Below are 20910 nucleotides of genomic sequence, written 5' to 3' on the forward strand. Positions count from 1 at the left end.
ATAAAAAAATTAAACTTAAATTTGTGACGAAAACTTTCTCATAACGAATTGTAATACTAACATACAAAGCTGAATATTTAACAAAGAGTAATCTAGTAAGTCCTAGGAAAATTTCAAAGCGCTGGCTTAAATCACAAAACACCCCACCCATATTTCGAGGAAATGGTCATGTTACTACTAAGCCTGCTAAGACTAGTCTATCAACAGCCTATTAACAGCCTGCAGTCTTAAATTCATTTAAAAAAAAGTTTATTAAACAGCTAACCTGCAACAGGTCTGTAATTCAAGAAATCATTTTCAAATCTAGAGCTTGTGGAAGTTTCTTCCAAATTCACCTAAATTTTTTATATTAATTATGAACGTCGAAAAATTACATTTTTTGTATTATATGTTTAATTGCTACCTGACTAAGTTTAATTGTTTTTTCCATTGCTTCTTTGTCTTTATTTTATTACATTTGGCATGTTTTTGTAGCTTATATAAGGTTACTTATTATTGGTATCATTATTAAAACAGTGATGTCTAGATATCAAAAAATAACTTTTTAAAAGTTATATTGCATTTAGTAGATATCCTTTGTTTTTAAGCAAATATTTTACCTGTCAAATAAAACTATTTATGTCTAAAAATGTTTAAACAACCTTTGGAATCCAAATATCGTAAAGCAAAACTTGTTTTGTGTGTGTTTGGTGTGTTGTTGTCTTTTAGACTTTAAACGTAATATAAGATTTATAGCTTATTAAAGCAAACAAAACTTAATTTAAATTCTCGTTGACGCATAAACTGCTTACACCGTTCTTGGTACAAGTTAAAGAGCAAACATTTTGTGCAAACACAACTTTGTCACTTTGAAGTTTAATAAAAGGGCAAGGTCATTACATTAATACATAAGTCATTTTTCTTAACTCTGTATTTATTTAATAAATAATCATTTAGCAAAAAAATGTTATTTTTTTGATTTTTTGATAAATTTTTTGATAATTTTGTGAAAAAACATTTACAAAAAAATCTTTTTAAATATTAAAGCAATGTTAACAGTAATTTTTCAAGTCAAAAAAGTTAAAAGCTAGAAACTCAGCTATATACATAATAGACTATTTTATTTTTGTTTATTGATTATATTTGACGTTTTAAATATTATATACCTGATTTAATTCGATCAATGGTTCATCGTCTGAAAAATTTAAGGTCTCCTCATTCGCCATGGTAAGTTACTAAATGACTAATAAATAAACTCTTTTCTAACTTTAAAAACAAAATGTCTAAATTAGTTTTAAATCGTATTTATATTTTAACTTAACTTTATTCCAATTTTTTCGTGCAATACAACAAAAACTTGAACTAAATCATGATTTATTTAACCAAATTGAACCAAATCAAAATTAACAAATATTATGTTAACACTACTAGCCGATAGCCCGTACAGTCGGCATATAAATTGTCACAACTCGCAGCAAATATGTACCCTCAATAATATACAAGCGCTCTACAAATGGCGATTTTATCTGTTTTTTTGCCTTTTTTAGGCTATTATACATTGTCTTATTAACTGTAGGTTTTAATGAACATTACTCGTCATTAAGAAGAAGGGCGAGGTCACTAAAATTCTGTTGAGAATCTCCGTCAAAGCCTGGTTCTAACTCTGCGTTTCGGTCTTCGTCTTCTTGCCGGTCTCTTTCCTGTTTCAAAATGTTTGCTACCATGGTAATTTTTGAATCAGTTTTCGATTTGACAAGAAAGTTTAACATAGACTTTTTGTCGTCGACTGCGCCATTAATTAATATTGGGCCTGCAACAACTTTTGCTGCAGAAAGAACGGCAAAGTCTTTTTTGTGCCCTTTTTCAAGTAAATCGACCACTCCAAAAACACCAAACAGAGCAACGGCAGCTGTTATGACGCCTGCCCCAACAGAACCTGCGATAACTAGCTCTGTAGCTAATGAAGAGGCTACGGCAATACCGAGTACAGGAGGAGAGGAATGATAACCCAATAGCCAAACCTCCAACTAAAACCGCAGCAGTGCCAATACCCGCTCTCTTTAGATTTTTTATAATCTTTTTTTCCTTTTCTCTAATTCTCTGGTAAATTTGATCAGCTTTTACCACAAATTCATTTCGGTATTTTTCTCTTTGGAGAACCGGAATGTTGTTGTTAATTTTTCTAAATCCTTTATCAACAAATTTCCTTGTTTTTTTAATCAAAACACTTTCTCCTGTTATGTTACCACATTCCTGTTTAAAATCAGTAAACAAAAACATTTATTCGAAAATTAGAAAAATTAAAAAAAAAAGTTATTTATTGAGGAACGTAGACAATGCAACAAACCCGCAAAACGAAGTAAAAAGTTAATCTTGACTATAATTTTCTACCGGCTCTGCGTTTTATTATTTCGCCTTAGCGACATTTTTAGACTAAAAAGTATTTTAACATATGTCGAATGACATTTTTAATGTCAGATTGTAAATAATTACCCAGCGTGCTTGTAATTTAACACAAGCTTCAATGGACAGTAGTTAAAGGTGGAACATGGCATTTTAAGCCCCAGCTTATATAATACAAGCAAAAGCAACTTTTGGTACGAAAATTAGTTAAAACAGCTTCTATAATTTAATAAAAACATTTTTTAAATGAAGGCTACATGTAACATTGCGGTTGTGCTTTAGCTGCATAAAATTGTTTTTTTTTTTTGCAAAAACACAAAACGTATTTATTTTACGTTGCTATGGACGCTGTTACAGCCTTTTTTTTCCAATATAAAATAATAAAAATCAGGAAAATTGCAGTCAGGGGCCGCAGACAAGTCAAAATGGCCCTTATATAGGAATTTATGTAGTGCTTAGAATAAAATTTTTTTTTCTAGTTTACTTTGTTTATATTGCAGACCCTTAAAAAAAGAAAACTAAATGCAGAGGGCATTTAAAAAAATAAAATACTTACATTTTTCATATTTGCTTCAAATTCGTTAACAATTTTTTCGAACTGTGTTTGAATTTTCGACTGTTCCTACAATTTAAAAAATATTTAAACTAAATAACATTCAATTTAGAACTACCAACGTAGATATTTTTTAGATAATTTTGGATACAGTTTCGTAACACAGTGCTCAAGGCATGACAATATAAGAACATCTTCTATGTCTGGCGTCTGTAATGAGACGATAGAGATATTTTCTATCCACAAAACAATCAGTTGATATTTTATGGCAATAGTTATACAACGTTTTTTATTGACAAGGGTAAATAAGAAATAAGACTATAAATAATTTAAATCAAAATTCCATTTGTTAAAAATATATTTTAAAATTTAATATCAAAAAAATATATTTAAAAAATCTAAACACTTTTAGTTACCTTTACTTCTTCCCACTGATCTTCTATCTTTTGTTCTAACTTTTCCTTAAATTCAAGAGAGAGAATGGGATCGTTTTCATGTTGTGAGCAAATACCAAATTTTTTAAGTGCTTTTTCACGAGCATCGGTATGTTTGTATTTACTAAGAATAGCTCCATTCTGTAAACAAAATAAAAAGTTGTTTAGTTATTGGTAAAAAAAATTGACAAAATTCTTTTATTCTATATTACTTTTAGATATCAACAAATCAGTATTACATTAACAAAAGGCCGTTTATGGACATGATTGTACTAAAATTACAAACCTCATTTGGACAGAATTCCCTGTAATCCGCAAAAGCTTTAAGCATGTGTTCATTCCAATTTGCACGGCTTCTTATCTATTTTCAAAAAAAAAAGATTTTTTTTCAAAAAATAACCTTATTGCAAACAAACAAAATTATTCGAAGTTTACGCTTCTCGAAAAGTTAGGACCGTAAAGGTAATGGGATGGGGGAACAGTAAAAATAACAAAAAACGATTTCTGTTAATTTTAGCAATTATAACATTAACAATTACTTATTATTAAATATATATAGTGGGAATAAAGTAAAGATATATTTGGCAAGAGCCGTAACAAGTAGTAGTAGGACCTAAAGTTATTTAAATCAAATGAGAATTATATTTCTAAATGTTTACCTCTTCTGAACTTTTCGCATACTCAAATTCTCCTTTTTTAAACTTTAGAATAAAGGACTCGATGTACTCTTTATATTCTGAGCATGTCAACGTCATGTTTTCTATTTTCTTTACAGGCAAGTTTTCTTGGGCCGAAATTCGACGAAATAACAAAGTTACATTTTCCAAAAACGTTGGTTTAATATCTATAGAATTTAAAACAAAACAAATATTAATCAAAAATTATTACTTAAAGCAGTCAATATTGCAATAAAAAAAAGATTAGTCAAACAGTAAAGAATTTGGCTGTGCCGTTAACTTTTTTATCTATTTTTTTAAATATCAAATACGTATACCTCCCATTTTAATGTTGTCGATTTCCGACTCTACTACGCCATCACCTGGTCCGCGTAACAAACAACATGAGTTTGTACTAAAACAGGATCCAAAAGCAGCGTCCCTTTCCAAAATATCCTTCAAAAAAATCTCACCATTTTCGATACCACATTTGCTTGGTATACGATAATCACGAATCAAATACAAAATTGGCTTTAATAAAAAATTAACAGCTGAGATTAAATTTTATACGACACTCTTCACATTTAATAACAAAACTAAAAACTAGGCTATATTTATTTTCTTTAATTAACACTTTCATAAAATTAATTACCTGGTCAATTGTTTTGTCAACTTCCAGTCCTTTTACTTCATTAAAAAGTTTTGTTAGTTGCTGCGTAAATATATTAGTTTAAAAAATTACAATATAATTTAAAACATAGTTACATTTTAGCAAAGTTTAAATAGTGTTCCCAATTAAAACTTACCATAACAAAATCAATGTTAAGTTTGTTAATATTTCGAGTACAATTAAAAATAAAGAAAGAGCTCATCAATAAACTGAAAGCATTGATTAAAAACGTTTCTTCAGTTGACTTTTCATTATCAAAGGCACCTTGAGTATCGATTAGAAACACAGCAACCTAAATTAAAATTCAAAGAGAAATCAACATTGGGGTATACAACCAACTACATAATAATATAACTATGCACCAAATATAACCTAACTGACCTTATATCCGTTAAACGAAACTATAAAAGGTTCATTCAGCATCCAAATTCCTTTAGTTTCCCCAGCATCTTCAAAAGAAGTTTTAAAAATTTCTTCAATTTCCTCAGCTTCTGGTGCCGTCCAATCAACTGCCTAAATTTTATTTTTTTTTATATATCTAGTCAAAAAGCCATCCTACGGTCGTTATTTTTATTGTCGTAGTATAATTACAACTCTTAACTTATATCTGTACGCGATAATTTACACGGGCACCACAAACAGCAGTATTATTTATTTTGAAAGCCTATAAACTGGACATACATGTATCGCCCACTGAGCCCACTTCTGTATATTCTCAAACCGCCCACCCTTACCTGATAAAAAAACAAAAACCTATCACCTCAAGGGGTTATTTAAAAAAAAGGTAAGTCACTTTAACCACAATCTTTAACATAACAATATTATATTTGTCTTACTCCTATTTTTTCCATAAACCGCACGAAAAGATTGAGTATAAATGATTTCCCGCTTTTGTATACTCCACTAATAGAGAAAACCACGAAAGGTAGATCTTTAATTCTGTCGTCTGATATAATGTCAAGAAAATTATTACCAACGAATTCAAGATGAAATAATTTATTTTCATCGTAAACAACTTCAATGATTTGTTTGGCTGTGCGAGCAATACACTCCTGATTTTCGTTCAATAGTTTATATGGTGCAACTTCTATAAAAAATGTCTGGGTAAAGTATTAATATAAAATAGCATGCATTTACATAAAGCGCAGCCCGCCCGGCGCCTATGTATTTATTAGCAATATAAATGTTACATAATATAAATAATATTATGAAAAAAGAATCATTTTAGACCTTAAAAAGTGTAACAGCTATTTACCTGCAACTGGTCTTAAATTTACGAAATCGTTTTCAAATAGAAAACTTGCACGACCTTCTTCTAAATTTACCTAAATGTTTTATTTATTTGGTTATAATCATTATCATTAAATTAAAACGCAAATTTAAGTTAAGCATTATTGGCCAACAACTGAAAAGTTTGCAAATTTTAGCATCACTTAAGTAAAAAGTACCTGAAAGAGATCGATTACTTCCTCATCACAAACCGAAATGATATTTCTTAAACTTGTCATATTTTTGGACTAAGCATGTATCAAACTTTAAAAACTGTCGCTAACAATAAACAAAGGCGTTTTTTACTAAAAATACTACAAAAATTTATAGCCTACATTTTTTTATTAAAATATGAAAAGTAATAACCTACCTATTGATAAAATAAAATGCATGAGGTTTAAGTTACAGTTGCGAATACGTTTATTACAAAAAAACATACTACTTAAGTTATCTGTGATTACGTAACTAACGAATAAACTGCTAACATTTCGTTTTTTGCGCTTACTTTATCGTCTTTATTAATATGATAACAACTTCCTTATATTTTTTTACATTTTTCTATATACTTATTACACCAAATTCTTAAAATTTCGTTTAAATAACGTCCTTTTTGCGCAGTCCCCAAAATTTCACTGCGTAGGTGCCCTGCAAAATTGCGCGTTTTTTGCACCATTTTGCGCTTAAAGGGAACACTTTCATAATAGTTCCTGGTACGAGTTAATTAAACAAACCAGTTGTACAAATACAACTTTATCAAAATTAGACAATGCCAATGACTAACACGCCAACAAAACTTGTCTTTAAATTACAAAGGGCCACTAACGCTGACATAGGCTAAAGTAACTGCATAATAACAAAATTTCAACATAACTAGAATATAACAGTTGGTCGACAGACCATGAACTACCGTGTAAGTTATAACTTGAAGTTGTTGTTACACTTGAATGCCAAAATACAAAAGCTATGACACTGTATAGCTTCAAACCTATTTATTTCTCAAGGGCGTGAAGAAAGCCTTTGCAGAAAATACAACCACAAACTGCACTATAGAAAAACAATTTACAATTTTCACTTGTAAAGAATTGCCAAACATATAATGCAAATTTAAGTGCTAATTAAAAGCATAGACTTACCTAGACAAAATAACATTAAATGATGACTTGCATTGCTAGCAGTAGACCGTCGTGCATGATTAATTTATTAAATCTCATTATGACGCGTAAAACTTAACAATATGCTGTTTATTGCATAAAAAAATCGGCCATTACTTACCAGTAATCAAGACTTACGGTTTACAAAGTTTTTAAGCAGCATAAAGTGGCAAGAACTGAGCGAATTTATTAAAGCGCAGAAGTTCTTTAGGCTAGATTGAGCTCGCTGTGCTTTTTAAAGCATATTTGAGCCTATTTTAAACTCAAAATTACCGTTATTAAATGTTATCTTGCATTTGTCGGATAAATTCACTTTGGTTAAACAATATTTACACATTTATGTTACATTAAATCTATCTGGCACTTTGTAAAGCAACACACTGTTTATTTTTACAGGCTAGCATCAAAAATACATGAAAACTAAACAGTTAAAAATTCTAAATACACAGAATAATTTTACTTGATTACTAGCTAAAGAAATAGTGCTTACAAAATAAGTTCAAATTTTAAATGCGTTTTCAAAAGCAGTTTTAAAAATAAGGTGGTAACCATAAAAAAAGCTAATTTATGTTTTCAATATTTACAAAGTGAGTTAATTAGTTGGATTCAAAAATGCCTAAAATCTTTTATTTTAATCAAACATTTTATTCGTCAATTAAAAGCGCGAGGTTGCTGAAAGTTGGTTTAAAATCATCATCGGAGTCCAGTTGTGGTTCATTGTGCTTTTTATCGTCTTGCCGGTCTCTTTCCTGTTCTAAAATGTTTGCTACTATGGTAATTTTCGAATCAGTTTTTGATTTAACAAGAAAGTTTAACATAGACTTATTGTCCTCGACTTCCCAATTATTTACTACTGGGCCTGCAACAACTTTTGCTGCAGAAAGAACGGCAAAGTCTTTTTTGTGCCCTTTTTCAAGTAAATCGACCACTCCAAAAACACCAAACACAGTAACGGCAGATGCTAAAAGACCTGCCCCAACAGAACCGGCGATAACTAGCTCTGAGGCTAATGAAGAGGCTATAGCAGCACCGATGACAGGAGGAGCTAAGAATGATAGCCCAATAGCCAAACCTCCTGCCAGTACAACAGCGGTACCAAGAGCCCCTCTTTTTAGATTTTTTATCATCTTTTTTTCCTTTTCTCTAATTTTCTGGTAAATTTGATGGGCTTTTTCCACAAATTCATTTTGATATTTTCCTCTTAGAAGAACAGGAATGGTGGTGTTAATTTTTTTAAAACCTTCATTAACAAATTTTTGTGTTTTTTCAACTAAAACACTTTCCCGAGTGAATCCACCACATTTCTGTTAAAAATGACGGACCATTTATGCGTTTAAATATTATGGTTTCCATTAAACTTCTCTTTTAAAGTTCTTTTTTAAACATTTACTTACCTTACATTTAAACCTAATATATACTTTAACCCTTACTTCATATTTATTGTTTAATTGGGTTGCTATTGCTTTACATCTTTTATATTTTACGATTCGTTTCTTTTACAATTTTGGGGTCCCTTTATTTTACAGAAATTTGGAAAACCCTTAGTACAACCGATCCAAAAATCATTAATTTCAAAATTTTTTTTTTAAATTTTATGTGGTAGTTGAAAAAATAAATGGGTATTTCTTAAAAAAAATAATCTATTTTCTTAAAAAAATAACATACTTCCATCATTTTTGCTTCAAACTCTTCGACAATCTTTTCAAACTCCTTTTGGATTTTTGATTGTTCCTGCAAACAATAAAATTTACATTAATAACTTCTCATATCAAATAAACCAATATGAGGTGTGAAACAGATTGAAGTCGTACTTTCACATATAGCGTCGTCCTTTAATAAGACCGAGATCGATAACACAAGACAATCACAGGACTACAAAAGACTGCGAATCAATTTTCTATAATTTCCACTACACGAAAACTGTATTTCAAATAAATTAAGATTTTATTTTTACTTCTGTTTTTTTCCACTGATCTTCTATCTTTTGTTCTAACTTTTCCTTAAATTCAAGAGAGAGAATGGGATCGTTTTCACGTTGTGAGTAGATATCAAATTTTTTCAAAGCTTTTTCACGAGCATCGGCATGTTTGTATCTACTAAGAAATGCCCCTTTCTGTAAACAATTTAAAGTGTTTTTATAATAAGGAATTCAAGATAAATCAGGTAAAAATTGCAGCCAAAAAATATTAACATAACTATAATGCAAAAAATAAACGAAAAGGGAAATTTAAGTTTTAAAAATTTACGCAACCCAATAGTAACGAAAAAATCTAAGGCTATAAAACTTGACCATTTAACGACTACAATAGTGCCTGTGAATTAGTTGTTACTATTAATTTAAAATAAGCAATAGGAAATCAAAAACCTCAGTTGAATAGGATATCTTGTATTCCATGAAAATATTTAGCAAGTGTGCGTTCCAATTTGCACGGCTTCTTATCTATATTTAATTACCATTTAATTAAATAAAAACTTATAAAGTGACCTATTCTGGTTTAAAGCATAAGCTGAATAATAATATCTTCAACAAAGTATAAAACACCAAACATTAAGATCAATAAAGGATAATAATTTTAACTTTTCACCTCCTCTTGACTTTTTGCAAATTCAAATTCCCCTTTCTTAAACTTTAAAATGAACGACTCGATGTATAAAAAGTAATCGGGGCATCTTAAAATCATGTTGTCTATTTTCTTTAAAGGCAAATTTCCTTGGGAAATTTGATTGAATAAGTGACTGACGTTATCAACAAATTTCGGTGTAATATCTTAAAAAAAAAATATTAACGTTGCACCATTAGGTACTAAGATCAGACATTATTGCAAAGAGTTATTTTTTCAGATTAGAAAACACAAGTAGTGAACAGAAAGCAAATATAGCTTTATTACAATTAAAAAGAGAAAAGACGTATACCTCCCATTGTAATGTTGTTAGTTTCCGACTCTGCTACGCCATCACCCGGTCGGGGTAACAAACAACATAAGTTTGTACTAAAACAGGATTTAAAAGCGTTGTCTCTTTTTAAAATATTTTGTAAAAAAATCCCACCATTTTCGATCCCACATTTGCTCGGTGCACGATAATCACGAATCAAATACAATGCTGGCTTTAATAAAAAACATAACAGCAGGTATTATGTTCTGCACGAGCCTGATATACTGAGTAAAAAATCATTTCCAACACACATAAAGTTTTACCTGGTCTATTGTTTGATAGTCATCTACTTCTTTTACTTCATTTAAAAGTTGAGTTAATTGCTGTTCAAATATATTAGTTTAGAAGGTCATATACTCTACAACAAGATTTTATTCAAGTCAAGTGTAATTAGGCGTTTAATTTAAACTTACCTTAACGAAATTAATGCTTAGGTCGTTAATATTTTGACTACAATTAAAAATAAAGAAAGAGCTCATCAATAAACTAAAAGCATTGATTAAAAACGTTTCTTCAGTCGACTTTTCATTATCAAAAGCACCTTGAGTGTCGACCAGAAAAACAGCAACCTTTAAACAAACTTAATTAGAAATTAACAATGCGACTATACAACCAACTACATAATATCATAACTATGCAACAAATATAACCTAACTGACCTTATATCCGTTAAACGAAACTATAAAAGGTTCATTCAGCATCCAGATCCCTTTTGTTTCACCAGCATCTTTTTCTGACGTTTCAAAAATTCTTTCAAGTTCTTCAGCGGAGGGCGAGGTCCAATTATCTGTCTAACAAACAAATATTTTCATTTATAAGGACTGAAAAATGAATATGCAATAGTATAAAAAGTAGTACATCATTATTAAACAATCTTGAATTAACAATCTTAAAATTAACATATACCTTTTTCTCCATAAATCTCACAAAAAGATTAAGAAGGAACGATTTTCCTTTCCTGTATTCCCCGCTAATCGAAAAAATGGCCACAAAATGTTCTTCAATTTCCTCATTTGATAGAATATTATCAAAAGTATTCCCAACAAATTCAAGATGAAACGATTCGTTCTCATCGTAAACAACTTCAATTATTTGTTTGGCTGTGCGAGCAATACACTCCTGATTTTCGTTCAATGGTTTATATGGTGCAACTTCTGCAAAAAAAACATGTGATTTTTATTAAGAATTAATAAAGAAGAAAATTACTTCTGAAGTAGCGAAAAAATTTTATTTAAATTGGTAACGAAAATCTTCTTTGAACAAATATAGCGCAAACCCTGGTATTTTTTTATTGTTGTAATAATACCAAGCAATGTTAAATATTTAAGCTGTAGTGAATGTCAAAGCGCGCAGTATTTGTAGTGACGTTGTGAAGCTTAAACGATGCGTTGCATATTTCAACGCAATAGCAGTTTTACATACTTGTTTTGAGTAGCTTTATCGCTGTTAGTAAATACAATTTTATTAATAGTACGCTGCCCTAAAATCATTTTTAAGAAAAAGTAAATTTTATTAAAATAAATAACCTGCAACAGGTCTGGGCCTCGTAAAATTACTTCCCAATTTAGAACTTGTAGGATTTTCTTCTAAATCCACCTAAATATAAAATAATAAGTAGTTAAGTAAGTTTTTTTAAGGATTAAACAACAATTTTACCAATCAAAAATAATATTCCATTTAAAAATACCTGACTAAGTTTAATTGCATCTATAATTGCTTTCTTGTCTTCCAATGAAAGTGTATTTAGTGAATCTGACATGTTTTAGCATCAACCACTAAAGCTTTATTACTAAAATATAAAAACATCTATTTTTCCTGTTAAAATAACAAAATTTTAGTCAAGGTTGGTTTAATTTTAACAACAGCCATGCCTAGATACCGAAAAATTTCTAAATGTTATACTGCCTTTATTGGATAATCACTTTTTAAAGCAAACATTTTAACTTTATAATAAAACTATATATAACTAAAATTTATTTAATCAACATATTTAAAAGCGAAACTTGTTCTTTACGTGTTTGCTTTTGGCCGAATTATAAAATTTAAATGGCTCGTTACAGCAATAAAAAATAAAAGTGAAATTAATGTTAAAGGTTTTTAATGTTAAAGGTTTGACCTCTATAGTCGCGTTCGAACAGGACAAATCTAACTTTAATTAATAAAAGAAAGGTGAGTAATTAAAGACCTAAAACGTTTTTTTTTAAATATAAAACAAGCATTTTTTCAATACCTTGAATGTGTACAGATCTGGTGTATTAATCATCTCAAACTAAAAAGGCTATATCTTATCTCTGTTGTCAAAACCTGTTTAAGAAACAACGACTAATTTTCTAAAATATTTAAAAAACAAATACCTTGCAAGCAAAAGACACCCATGCATGAATAAATTTGTTAAATCTTATTAGGTTGCGGATAACCATAGAAAACTTTCCCGTTTTGTTTTTTATGACGTAAATATTCGTTTATGACGTAAATATTCGTCGTAACAAAGCAATAGGGAACCGAAATAGGTTGTTACAGTTTGGTGCCTATTGCCTTAATAAACATTGCTTAACATTTTAAATTGGGTCTAGTTTCTTTTTTAGTTAAAATTAGTATTTTAATCAAAATAACAACATAAATATTACATTTTCAAAGCCTTTTTATAATTTAAATTTGGCAAATAAATAGTCATTTACAGTATTTGTTTTAATACGCTTTGCACACTCTTTTAAATTAATTTTTTTATGTAAAAAAAATTATCTGTTATGTAAAAAAAATTATAACATTTTTTACAAGATCAACTATTGTTGGAATGACTTTGTGTTAAGGAGTTCGATAAATCAGTTAAAGGGTAAACAACTGGGCGTTTCCTAAGAAAAGAGGCAACGTAATCGCTTTTGTATTTTAGCAAATATAAGTAACAAAAAACTTTAGATCAAGTTACAACTTACATGATAGTTCATGGTCTGTCTACCATCAATTACATTTTAGTTATTCCCCAACGTTTGTATTTACCGCTAGGTCTGCCTCAAGTAAGGTCCGGTTTTTATTTATTACAACATTGTTAACGTATTTGCTTTAAAACATGGCATGCTTTAAACAAAGAGGAAATTCTAAAATAAGAAGACTATAGTTGTGTCTTGGTTAAGTTTTATGTGTTAACGTATTAAAATCAATTTTTTTTTGTTAACAAAATTGTTTTGTTAACAGCGATTCTATTATTTCCCACCCCTCGCAAAGTAATGGGTGTCGGACAAAAACGGTTTTGATTCTGGTGCTTGAATATTTTTCTGCTTATAATTGTTACGTCGGCTCCTGTATCAACCAACATAGAAATGTGTAAATGGCCATAAATAACTTTACAATATAAACCCAATCCAAAGCTTCATCTAAGGAACGCGGATCTTTTAGCCTTAAGCCTGAAATAATAGAGGGGTAGTCTTTAAGGGCGTTGAGAAAACAGTTCACCTTGACGGTTTCCAAGTCGGATTCTTTTGATTGTTCGTATACCTTACAGCGTCGCGCCATCGAGTTTATATCTTCGGAAAGGTCAACAAGACTTTCATTATGCCGCCGAACGCGACAATGCAACAGCGACACGGGATCACGTATCTTTATTCCAAATTTTTGAATCAGCTTGTTTTTAACTACAATAAATTGTCGTCTTTTTTCAGGGTCCAGGCTCGTTATAACGCTTGAGGCGGAATCTTTTAAATGAAGAGCAAGTTGCGTGCCTTTGGTATATTACGACCACTGATTGTATTCTGCCGCAATCTCAAATCGAGCCAAAAAATCTTCAACAGAACCTTTACCATCGAATCGATCAAGGGTTACAGGCGATACCTTTTCTTTATTTGGAGTACCATTTGGTAAGGCAAATCTAACCCTTGTTGGCGTCAGAAGTTCAATGTTTTCATTTAGTTCTTCTTGATTAGCCCGGGTTGAACTCATGAAGTCTTTGACCTTGGTATCAGCGTCTTCTTTAATATTTATCAATTTTTGTGAAACTTCCCTTTCACTTGCATTAAACGTTTCGTATTGCTCAAATTTCATTTTTAGATCATTTATTGCATCCACTGTTGTTTTTTAAGCTTTTTCAATATTGCTGTAAAGGCTCGCATATTTTTCTCAACCCTGATTTCGGTAACTCGGTGGTTGACTGTCTCTTCTAGTTCTCTCATTAGTAATGTTTCCATATCCTGCATTTTTTTTCCATAACATTTTCCCAACTTTCAGGTAGTGGGGTTTTAATAAAAACCTCGCTTTCCGAATCAGACATTCTGGATCTCGGCAGGACCTCCAATGTAAAACCGAGTACAAAGTTCTTAATATTAATTCGCAATTTCACAATATTTAACAGTTTATTAATTTAGTCACGGTAAACCTTATTCAAATAGAATCACATTAATATAAGCTAAAAGGGTAAGTGACGTAAGGGTAAAGGCGTCAGGTAAGCTAAAAGGGGAAGCGGTAAGCTAAAAGGGGAAGTGACGTAAGGGTAAAGGCGTCAGACCAGAAAGATAACGGCTAGGATAATAATGTAATTTAAAGACAAGTTTTGTTGGCGTGTTAGCTATAATTTTATAACATTGCTTAGTTTATAAAACAGAAAGTTGTGCAGTAAAAGGTGTTTGTAACATTTACCTAAAAATTTCGTTTTTGTAACATATATAAATAGCAATAATATCACACTATTTGCATTTAAAAAATACACAAGAAATTTAAAATCAACTGCTAATTTAAAAACGTTTTTTGTTTGTTTGGCGTTGATAACCTTGGCATTGTCTAATTTTGATAAAGTTGTATTTGTACAACTGGTTTGTTTAATTAACTCGTGAACTATTATGAAAGTGTTCTCTTTAAGCGCAAAATAGTGCACAAAACGCGCAATTTTGCAGGGCACCTACGCAGTGAAATTTTTGGGACTGCGCAAAAAGGACGTTATTTAAACGAAATTTTAAGAATTTGGTGTAATAAGTATATAGAAAAATGTTAGCAGTTTATTCGTTAGTTACGTATCCACAGATAACTTAAGTAGTATGTTTTTTATAATAAACGTATTCCCAACTGTAACTTAAACCTCATGCATCTTATTTTATTTATAAGTAGGTTTTAGTGATTTTGCGCTGGCGTTTTCACACATTTTTGCGTTGGCGTTTCCACACGTTTTCAGACATTAGAGAGAATATATAGCAGAATAAAAAATATAAAGTTAATTTTTGATATCTATAGACGCTTAAACTACTTTAAACTATTTTTCTATTCTAAACAAGAAAGCTTGTTTTAAAATATATTGTGATTGCAATAACAAGAAGTACTTTTACTTTTCATTTTTTAAATAGAAAATCTGAGCTATAAATTTTTGTAGTATTTTAAGTAAAAAACGCCTTTGTTTATTGTTAGCGACAGTTTTTAAAGTTTGATACATGTTTAGTCCAAAAATATGACAAGTTTAAGAAATATCATTTCGGTTTGTGACGATTTCGTTTATTTAAGACCAGTTGCAGGTAAATAGCTGTTACACTTTTTAAGGTCTAAAATGATTCTTTTTTCATAATATTATTTATATTATGTAACATTATATTGCTAATAAATACATAGGCGCCGGGCGGGCTACGCTTTATGTAAATGCATGCTATTTTATATTAATACTTTACCCAGACATTTTTTTATAGAAGTTGCACCAATTCAGTCATCTCATGAAAATCAGGAGTGTATTGCTCGCACAGCCAAACAAATCATTGAAGTTGTTTACGATGAAAATGAATTATTTCATCTCGAATTCGTTGGTAATAATTTTGGTGACATTTTATCAGGCGACAGAATTAAAGATCTACCTTTAGTAGTTTTCTCTGTTAGTGGAGTATACAGAAGCGGGAAATCATTTATACTCAATCTTTTCGTGCGGTTTATGGAAAAAATAAGAGTAAGACAAATATAATATTGTTATGTTAAAGATTGTGGTTAAAGTGACTTACCTTTTTTTTAAATAACCCCTTGAGGTGATAGGTTTTTGTTTTTTTATCAGGTAAGGGTGGGCGGTTTGAGAATATACAGAAGTGGGCTCAGTGGGCGATACATGTATGTCCAGTTTATAGGCTTTCAAAATAAATAATACTGCTGTTTGTGGTGCCCGTGTAAATTATCGCGTACAGATATAAGTTAAGAGTTGTAATTATACTACGACAATAAAAATAACGACCGTAGGATGGCTTTTTGACTAGATATATAAAAAAAAATAAAATTTAGGCAGTTGATTGGACGGCACCAGAAGCTGAGGAAATTGAAGAAATTTTTAAAACGTCAAGAGAAAATGCCGGTGAAACAAAAGGAATCTGGATGCTAAACGAACCTTTTATAGTTTCGTTTAACGAATATAAGGTCAGTTAGATAATATTTGTTGCATAGTCATGATATTATGTAGTTGGTTGTATAGTCGCATTGTCAATTTCTAATTAAGTTTGTTTAAAGGTTGCTGTTTTTCTCGTTGATACTCAAGGTGCCTTTGATAATGAAAAGTCAATTGAGGAAACGTTTTTAATTAATGCTTTTAGTTTATTAATGAGCTCTTTCTTTATTTTGAATTGTACTAATATTGACAAACTTAACATTGATTTTGTTAAGGTAAGTTTTAATTGGGAACACTATTTAAACTTTGCTAAAATGTAACTATGTTTTAAATTATATTGTAATTTTTTAAACTAATATATTTCCGCAGCAACTAACAAAACTTTTTAATGAAGTAAAAGGACTGGAAGTTGACAAAACAATTGACCAGGTAATTAATTTTATGAAAGTGTTAATTAAAGAAAATAAATATAGCCTAGTTTTTAGTTTTGTTATTAAATGTGAAGAGTGTCGTATAAAATTTAATCTCAGCTGTTAATTTTTTATTAAAGCCAATTTTGTATTTGATTCGTGATTATCGTATACCAAGCAAATGTGGTATCGAAAATGGTGAGATTTTTTTGAAGGATATTTTGGAAAGGGACGCTGCTTTTGAATCCTGTTTTAGTACAAACTTATGTTGTTTGTTACTTCGACCGGGTGATGACGTAGTAGAGTCGGAAACTAACAACATTACAATGGGAGGTATACGTATTTGATATTTAAAAAAATAGATAACAAAGTTAACGGCACAGCCAAATCCTTTACTGTTTGACTAATCTTTTTTTTATTGCAATATTGACTGCTCTAAGTAATAATTTTTGATTGATATTTGTTTTAAGTTTTAAATTTTATAGATATTAAACCAAAGTTTTTGGAAAATGTAACTTTGTTATTTCGTCGAATTTCGGCTCAAGAAAACTTGCCTGTAAAGAAAATAGAAAACATGGCATTGACATGCTCAGAATATAAAGAGTACATCGAGTCCTTTATTCTAAAGTTTAAAAAAGGAGAATTTGAGTATGCGAAAAGTTCCGAAGAGGTAAACAGTTAGAATATAATTCCCATTTGATTTAAATAACTTTAGGTCCTACTACTACTTGTTACGGCCCTTGCCAAATATATCCTTACTTTATATATATATTTTATAATAAGTTATTGTTATGTTATAATCGCTGAAATTAACAGAAATCGTTTTTGTTACTTTTACTGTTCCCACATCTCATTACCTTTACGGTCCTAACTTTTCGAGAAGCGTAAACTTCGAATAATTTTGTTTGTTTGCAATAAGGTTATTTTTTGAAAAAAAATTTTTTTTTTTGCAAATAGATAAGAAGCCGTGCAAATTGGAATGAACACATGCTTAAAGCTTTTGCGGATTACAGGGAATTCTGTCCAACTGAGGTTTGTAATTTTTGTACTATCATGTCCATAAACGGCCTTTTGTTAGTGTAATACTGATTTGTTGATATCTAAAAGTAATATAGAATAAAATCATTTTGTCAATTTTTATTTTTACCAATAATTAAACAACTTTTTATTTTGTTTACAGAATGGAGCTATTCTTAGTAAATACAAACATACCGATGCTCGTGAAAAAGCTCTTAAAAAATTTGATATTTACTCACAACATGAAACCGATCCCATTCTCTCTCTTGAATTTAAGAAAAAGTTGGAACAAAAGATAGATGATCAGTGGGAAGAAGTAAAGGTAAATAAAAGTGTTTAGATTTTTTAAATATATTTTTTTGATATTAAATTTTAAAATATATTTTTAACAAATGGAATTTTGATTTAAATTATTTATAGTCTTATTTCTTATTTACCTTTGTCAATAAAAAACGTTGTATAACTATTGCCATAAAATATCAACTGATTGTTTTGTGGATAGAAAATATCTCTATCGTCTCATTACAGACGCCAGACATAGAAGATGTTCTTATATTGTCATGCCTTGAGCACTGTGTTACGAAACTGTATCCAAAATTATCTAAAAAATATCTACGTTGGTAGTTCTAAATTGAATGTTATTTAGTTTAAATATTTTTTAAATTGTAGAAACAGTCAAAAATTCAAACACAGTTTGAAAAAATTGTTAACGAATTTGAAGCAAATATGAAAAATGTAAGTATTTTATTTTTTTAAATGCCCTCTGCATTTAGTTTTCTTTTTTTTAAGGGTCCGCAATATAAACAAAGTAAACTAGAAAAAAAGTTGATGACATATTAATTTAATCAAATCTTCATCTTCAAAATTTTATTCTGAGCACTACATAAATTCCTATATAAGGGCCATTTTGACTTGTCTGCGGGCCCCTGACTGTAATTTTCCTGATTTTTATTATTTTATATTGAAAAAGAAGGCTGTAACAGCGTTCATAGCAACGTAAAATAAATACGTTTTGTGTTTTTGCAAAAAAAAACAATTTTATGCAGCTAAAGCACAACCGCAATGTTACATGTAGCCTTCATTTAAAAAATGTTTTCATTAACTATTTTATTAAATTATAGAAGCTGTTTTAACTAATTTTCATACCAAAAGTTGCTTTTGCTTGTATTATATAAGCTGGGGCCTTAAATGCCATGTTCCACCTTTAACCACTGTCCATTGAAGCTTGTGTTAAATTACAAGCATACTGGGTAATTAATTTACAATCTGACATAAAAAATGTCAATCGACATATGTTAAAATACTTTTTAGTCTAAAAATGTCGTATTTTTGCCGGCATATTTCGACTTCTAACTTTCAAATAAATGTTTTTTTTACTGATTTTAAACAGGAATGTGGTAACATAACAAGAGAAAGTGTTTTAACTAAAAAAACAAAGGAATTTGTTGCTGAAGGATTTACAAAAATTAACTCCAACATTCCGGTTCTCCAAATGGAAAAATACCGAAATGAATTTGTGGTAAAAGCTGATCAAATTTACCAGAGAATTAGAGGAAAGGAAAAAAAGATTGTAAAAAATCTAAAGAAAGGGGGTATTGGCACTGCTGCGGTTTTAGTTGGAGGTTTAGCTGTTGGTGTATCATTCTTAGCTCCTCCCGTATTCGGTATTGCCGTAGCCTCTTCATTAGCTACAGAGCTAGTTATCGCAGGTTCTGTTGGGGCAGGCGTCATAACAGCTGCCGTTGCTGTGTTTGGTGTTTTTGGAGTGGTCGATTTACTTGAAAACGGGCACAAAAAAGACGTTGTCGTTCTTTCTGCAGCAAAAGTTGTTGCAGGCCCAGTAGTAAATAATTGGGAAGTCGAGGACAATAAGTCTATGTTAAACTTTCTTGTCAAATCGAAAACTGATTCAAAAATTACCATGGTAGCAAACATTTTAAAACAGGAAAGAGACCGGCAAGAAGACGAATACCGAAACGCAGAGTTAGAACCAGGCTTTGACGGAGATTCTCAACAGAATTTTAGTGACCTCGCCCTTCTTCTTAATGACGAGTAATGTTCATTAAAACCTACAGTTAATAAGACAATGTACAATAGCCTAAAAAAGGCTACAAAACAAATAAAATCGCCATTTGTAGAGCGCTTGTATATTATTGAGGGTACATATTCGCTGCGAGTTGTGACAATTTATATGCCGACTGTACGGGCTATCGGCTGGTAGTGTTAACATAATATTTGTTAATTTTGATTTGGTTAAATAAATCAAAAATTTTAAACAACTTATTGCCCCATTAGATGACTATTTAGGTAAATATTAATAACGTTAATAATTTTGCAAACCAGCTCTCTTTAGTAGTTACTATTTTTTGTACTATTACTTTGGGCAACGCTACTAAAATTTCAAAAATGCTCATCTTGTAAGTTCAGTTTGCAAAATTATTCAAAAATGCTCATCTCGTAAGTTCAGTTTCTTTTTATAATTGCCACTAATTAGTTTGCCTTAAAGCAAAATCATTTTCTGTATTCACGCTTTTTAACTGTTTAGTTTTATGTATTTTTAATGCTAGCCTGTAGAAATAAACAGTGTGTTGCTTTACAAATTGCCAGATAGATTTAATGTGACATAAATGTGTAAATATTGTTTAACCAAAGTGAATTTATCGGCCAAATGCAAGATAACACAATTTTTTTTCAAAATTGCTACCAATTAGCTAGTTATAAAGTTATAATAATATTTCGTGTATTAGCGCATTAATATTCTGTAGTTTCACGCAATTTTTATTCTAGCCTGTAGAAATAAACGAGTGTTGTTTTAAAGATTGCTTGATGGATTAAAGTGTTAAGTACTGTGTAACCAAGGTTACTTACCTAAAAAGTGTCAGATGACATAAAACAACAACAGAAAACATTTATACAAGACTTACAATGGACTCAAACGAAGTGTGGCCTCATTAACACAGCGGGTTTAACATATCCCAACATTTTCTACACTCAAACATACAAATTTTCTCTAACTTTTTATGCTCTGAGCTACTAGAAAAAAATTTGTAAACCGTTAGCCTTAAAAAATGTTGACAAGTAATTTTGTACGCAATAAACAACC

At 30.2% G+C, this 20910-nt stretch overlaps 3 protein-coding genes across 3 annotated transcripts; 1 reads left to right on the forward strand and 2 right to left on the reverse strand.

Moving 5' to 3' along the window:
- Positions 1 to 1317: 1317 nt before the first annotated feature.
- Positions 1318 to 6719, reverse strand: LOC145755054 (atlastin-3-like). The gene is made up of 13 exons (XM_082571253.1): positions 6335 to 6719; positions 6144 to 6243; positions 5951 to 6020; positions 5532 to 5782; positions 5077 to 5208; positions 4832 to 4987; positions 4678 to 4737; positions 4364 to 4556; positions 4029 to 4213; positions 3656 to 3730; positions 3352 to 3510; positions 2939 to 3004; positions 1318 to 2232 (listed from the first exon to the last, which is right to left on the reverse strand). Exons 2-13 carry the CDS (start codon positions 6201 to 6203, stop codon positions 1843 to 1845), a joined length of 1797 nt encoding a protein of 598 aa, XP_082427379.1. The 5' UTR covers positions 6204 to 6243; positions 6335 to 6719; the 3' UTR covers positions 1318 to 1842.
- Positions 6720 to 7131: 412 nt separating this feature from the next.
- Positions 7132 to 12291, reverse strand: LOC145755075 (atlastin-2-like). The gene is made up of 13 exons (XM_082571275.1): positions 12280 to 12291; positions 11737 to 11838; positions 11576 to 11645; positions 10956 to 11203; positions 10709 to 10840; positions 10463 to 10618; positions 10313 to 10372; positions 10029 to 10221; positions 9701 to 9882; positions 9481 to 9555; positions 9070 to 9228; positions 8781 to 8846; positions 7132 to 8419 (listed from the first exon to the last, which is right to left on the reverse strand). Exons 2-13 carry the CDS (start codon positions 11806 to 11808, stop codon positions 7760 to 7762), a joined length of 2073 nt encoding a protein of 690 aa, XP_082427401.1. The 5' UTR covers positions 11809 to 11838; positions 12280 to 12291; the 3' UTR covers positions 7132 to 7759.
- A 3087-nt stretch (positions 12292 to 15378) lies between these two features.
- On the forward strand, positions 15379 to 20581 carry LOC145754714 (atlastin-1-like). The gene is made up of 11 exons (XM_082570818.1): positions 15379 to 15538; positions 15707 to 15957; positions 16281 to 16412; positions 16503 to 16655; positions 16750 to 16809; positions 16931 to 17123; positions 17276 to 17460; positions 17748 to 17822; positions 17971 to 18129; positions 18477 to 18542; positions 19198 to 20581. The coding sequence occupies exons 1-11, from the start codon at positions 15475 to 15477 to the stop codon at positions 19861 to 19863; spliced, it is 2004 nt and encodes a 667-aa protein (XP_082426944.1). The 5' UTR covers positions 15379 to 15474; the 3' UTR covers positions 19864 to 20581.
- Positions 20582 to 20910: the final 329 nt, after the last annotated feature.

This window comes from Corella eumyota, chromosome 6, assembly GCF_963082875.1.
Source record: "Corella eumyota chromosome 6, kaCorEumy4.1, whole genome shotgun sequence".
Classification (NCBI taxonomy): Eukaryota; Metazoa; Chordata; class Ascidiacea; order Phlebobranchia; family Corellidae; genus Corella; species Corella eumyota.

What these genes read in the sequence shown, in the direction of transcription:
- LOC145755054 (XM_082571253.1), bottom strand. Translation starts at nt 6,203, where the DNA reads ATGACAAGTTTAAGAAATATCATTTCGGTTTGTGATGAGGAAGTAATC. An exon ending in CGACAACATTAAAATGGGAG is followed by an intron (nt 4,214 to 4,363) that starts GTATACGTATTT and finishes TAAATTCTATAG; the next exon opens with ATATTAAACCAACGTTTTTG. An exon ending in GGGAATTCTGTCCAAATGAG is followed by an intron (nt 3,511 to 3,655) that starts GTTTGTAATTTT and finishes TTTTGTTTACAG; the next exon opens with AATGGAGCTATTCTTAGTAA.
- LOC145755075 (XM_082571275.1), bottom strand. Translation starts at nt 11,808, where the DNA reads ATGTCAGATTCACTAAATACACTTTCATTGGAAGACAAGAAAGCAATT. An exon ending in TGAGATTTATGGAGAAAAAG is followed by an intron (nt 10,841 to 10,955) that starts GTATATGTTAAT and finishes TTTGTTTGTTAG; the next exon opens with ACAGATAATTGGACCTCGCC. An exon ending in TAAGCATTAATTTCGTTAAG is followed by an intron (nt 10,373 to 10,462) that starts GTAAGTTTAAAT and finishes ATATTTGAACAG; the next exon opens with CAATTAACTCAACTTTTAAA.
- LOC145754714 (XM_082570818.1), top strand. Translation starts at nt 15,475, where the DNA reads ATGACAAGTTTAAGAAATATCATTTCGGTTTGTGACGATTTCGTTTAT. An exon ending in TTTCGTTTAACGAATATAAG is followed by an intron (nt 16,413 to 16,502) that starts GTCAGTTAGATA and finishes GTTTGTTTAAAG; the next exon opens with GTTGCTGTTTTTCTCGTTGA. An exon ending in ATCAGTGGGAAGAAGTAAAG is followed by an intron (nt 18,130 to 18,476) that starts GTAAATAAAAGT and finishes TTTAAATTGTAG; the next exon opens with AAACAGTCAAAAATTCAAAC.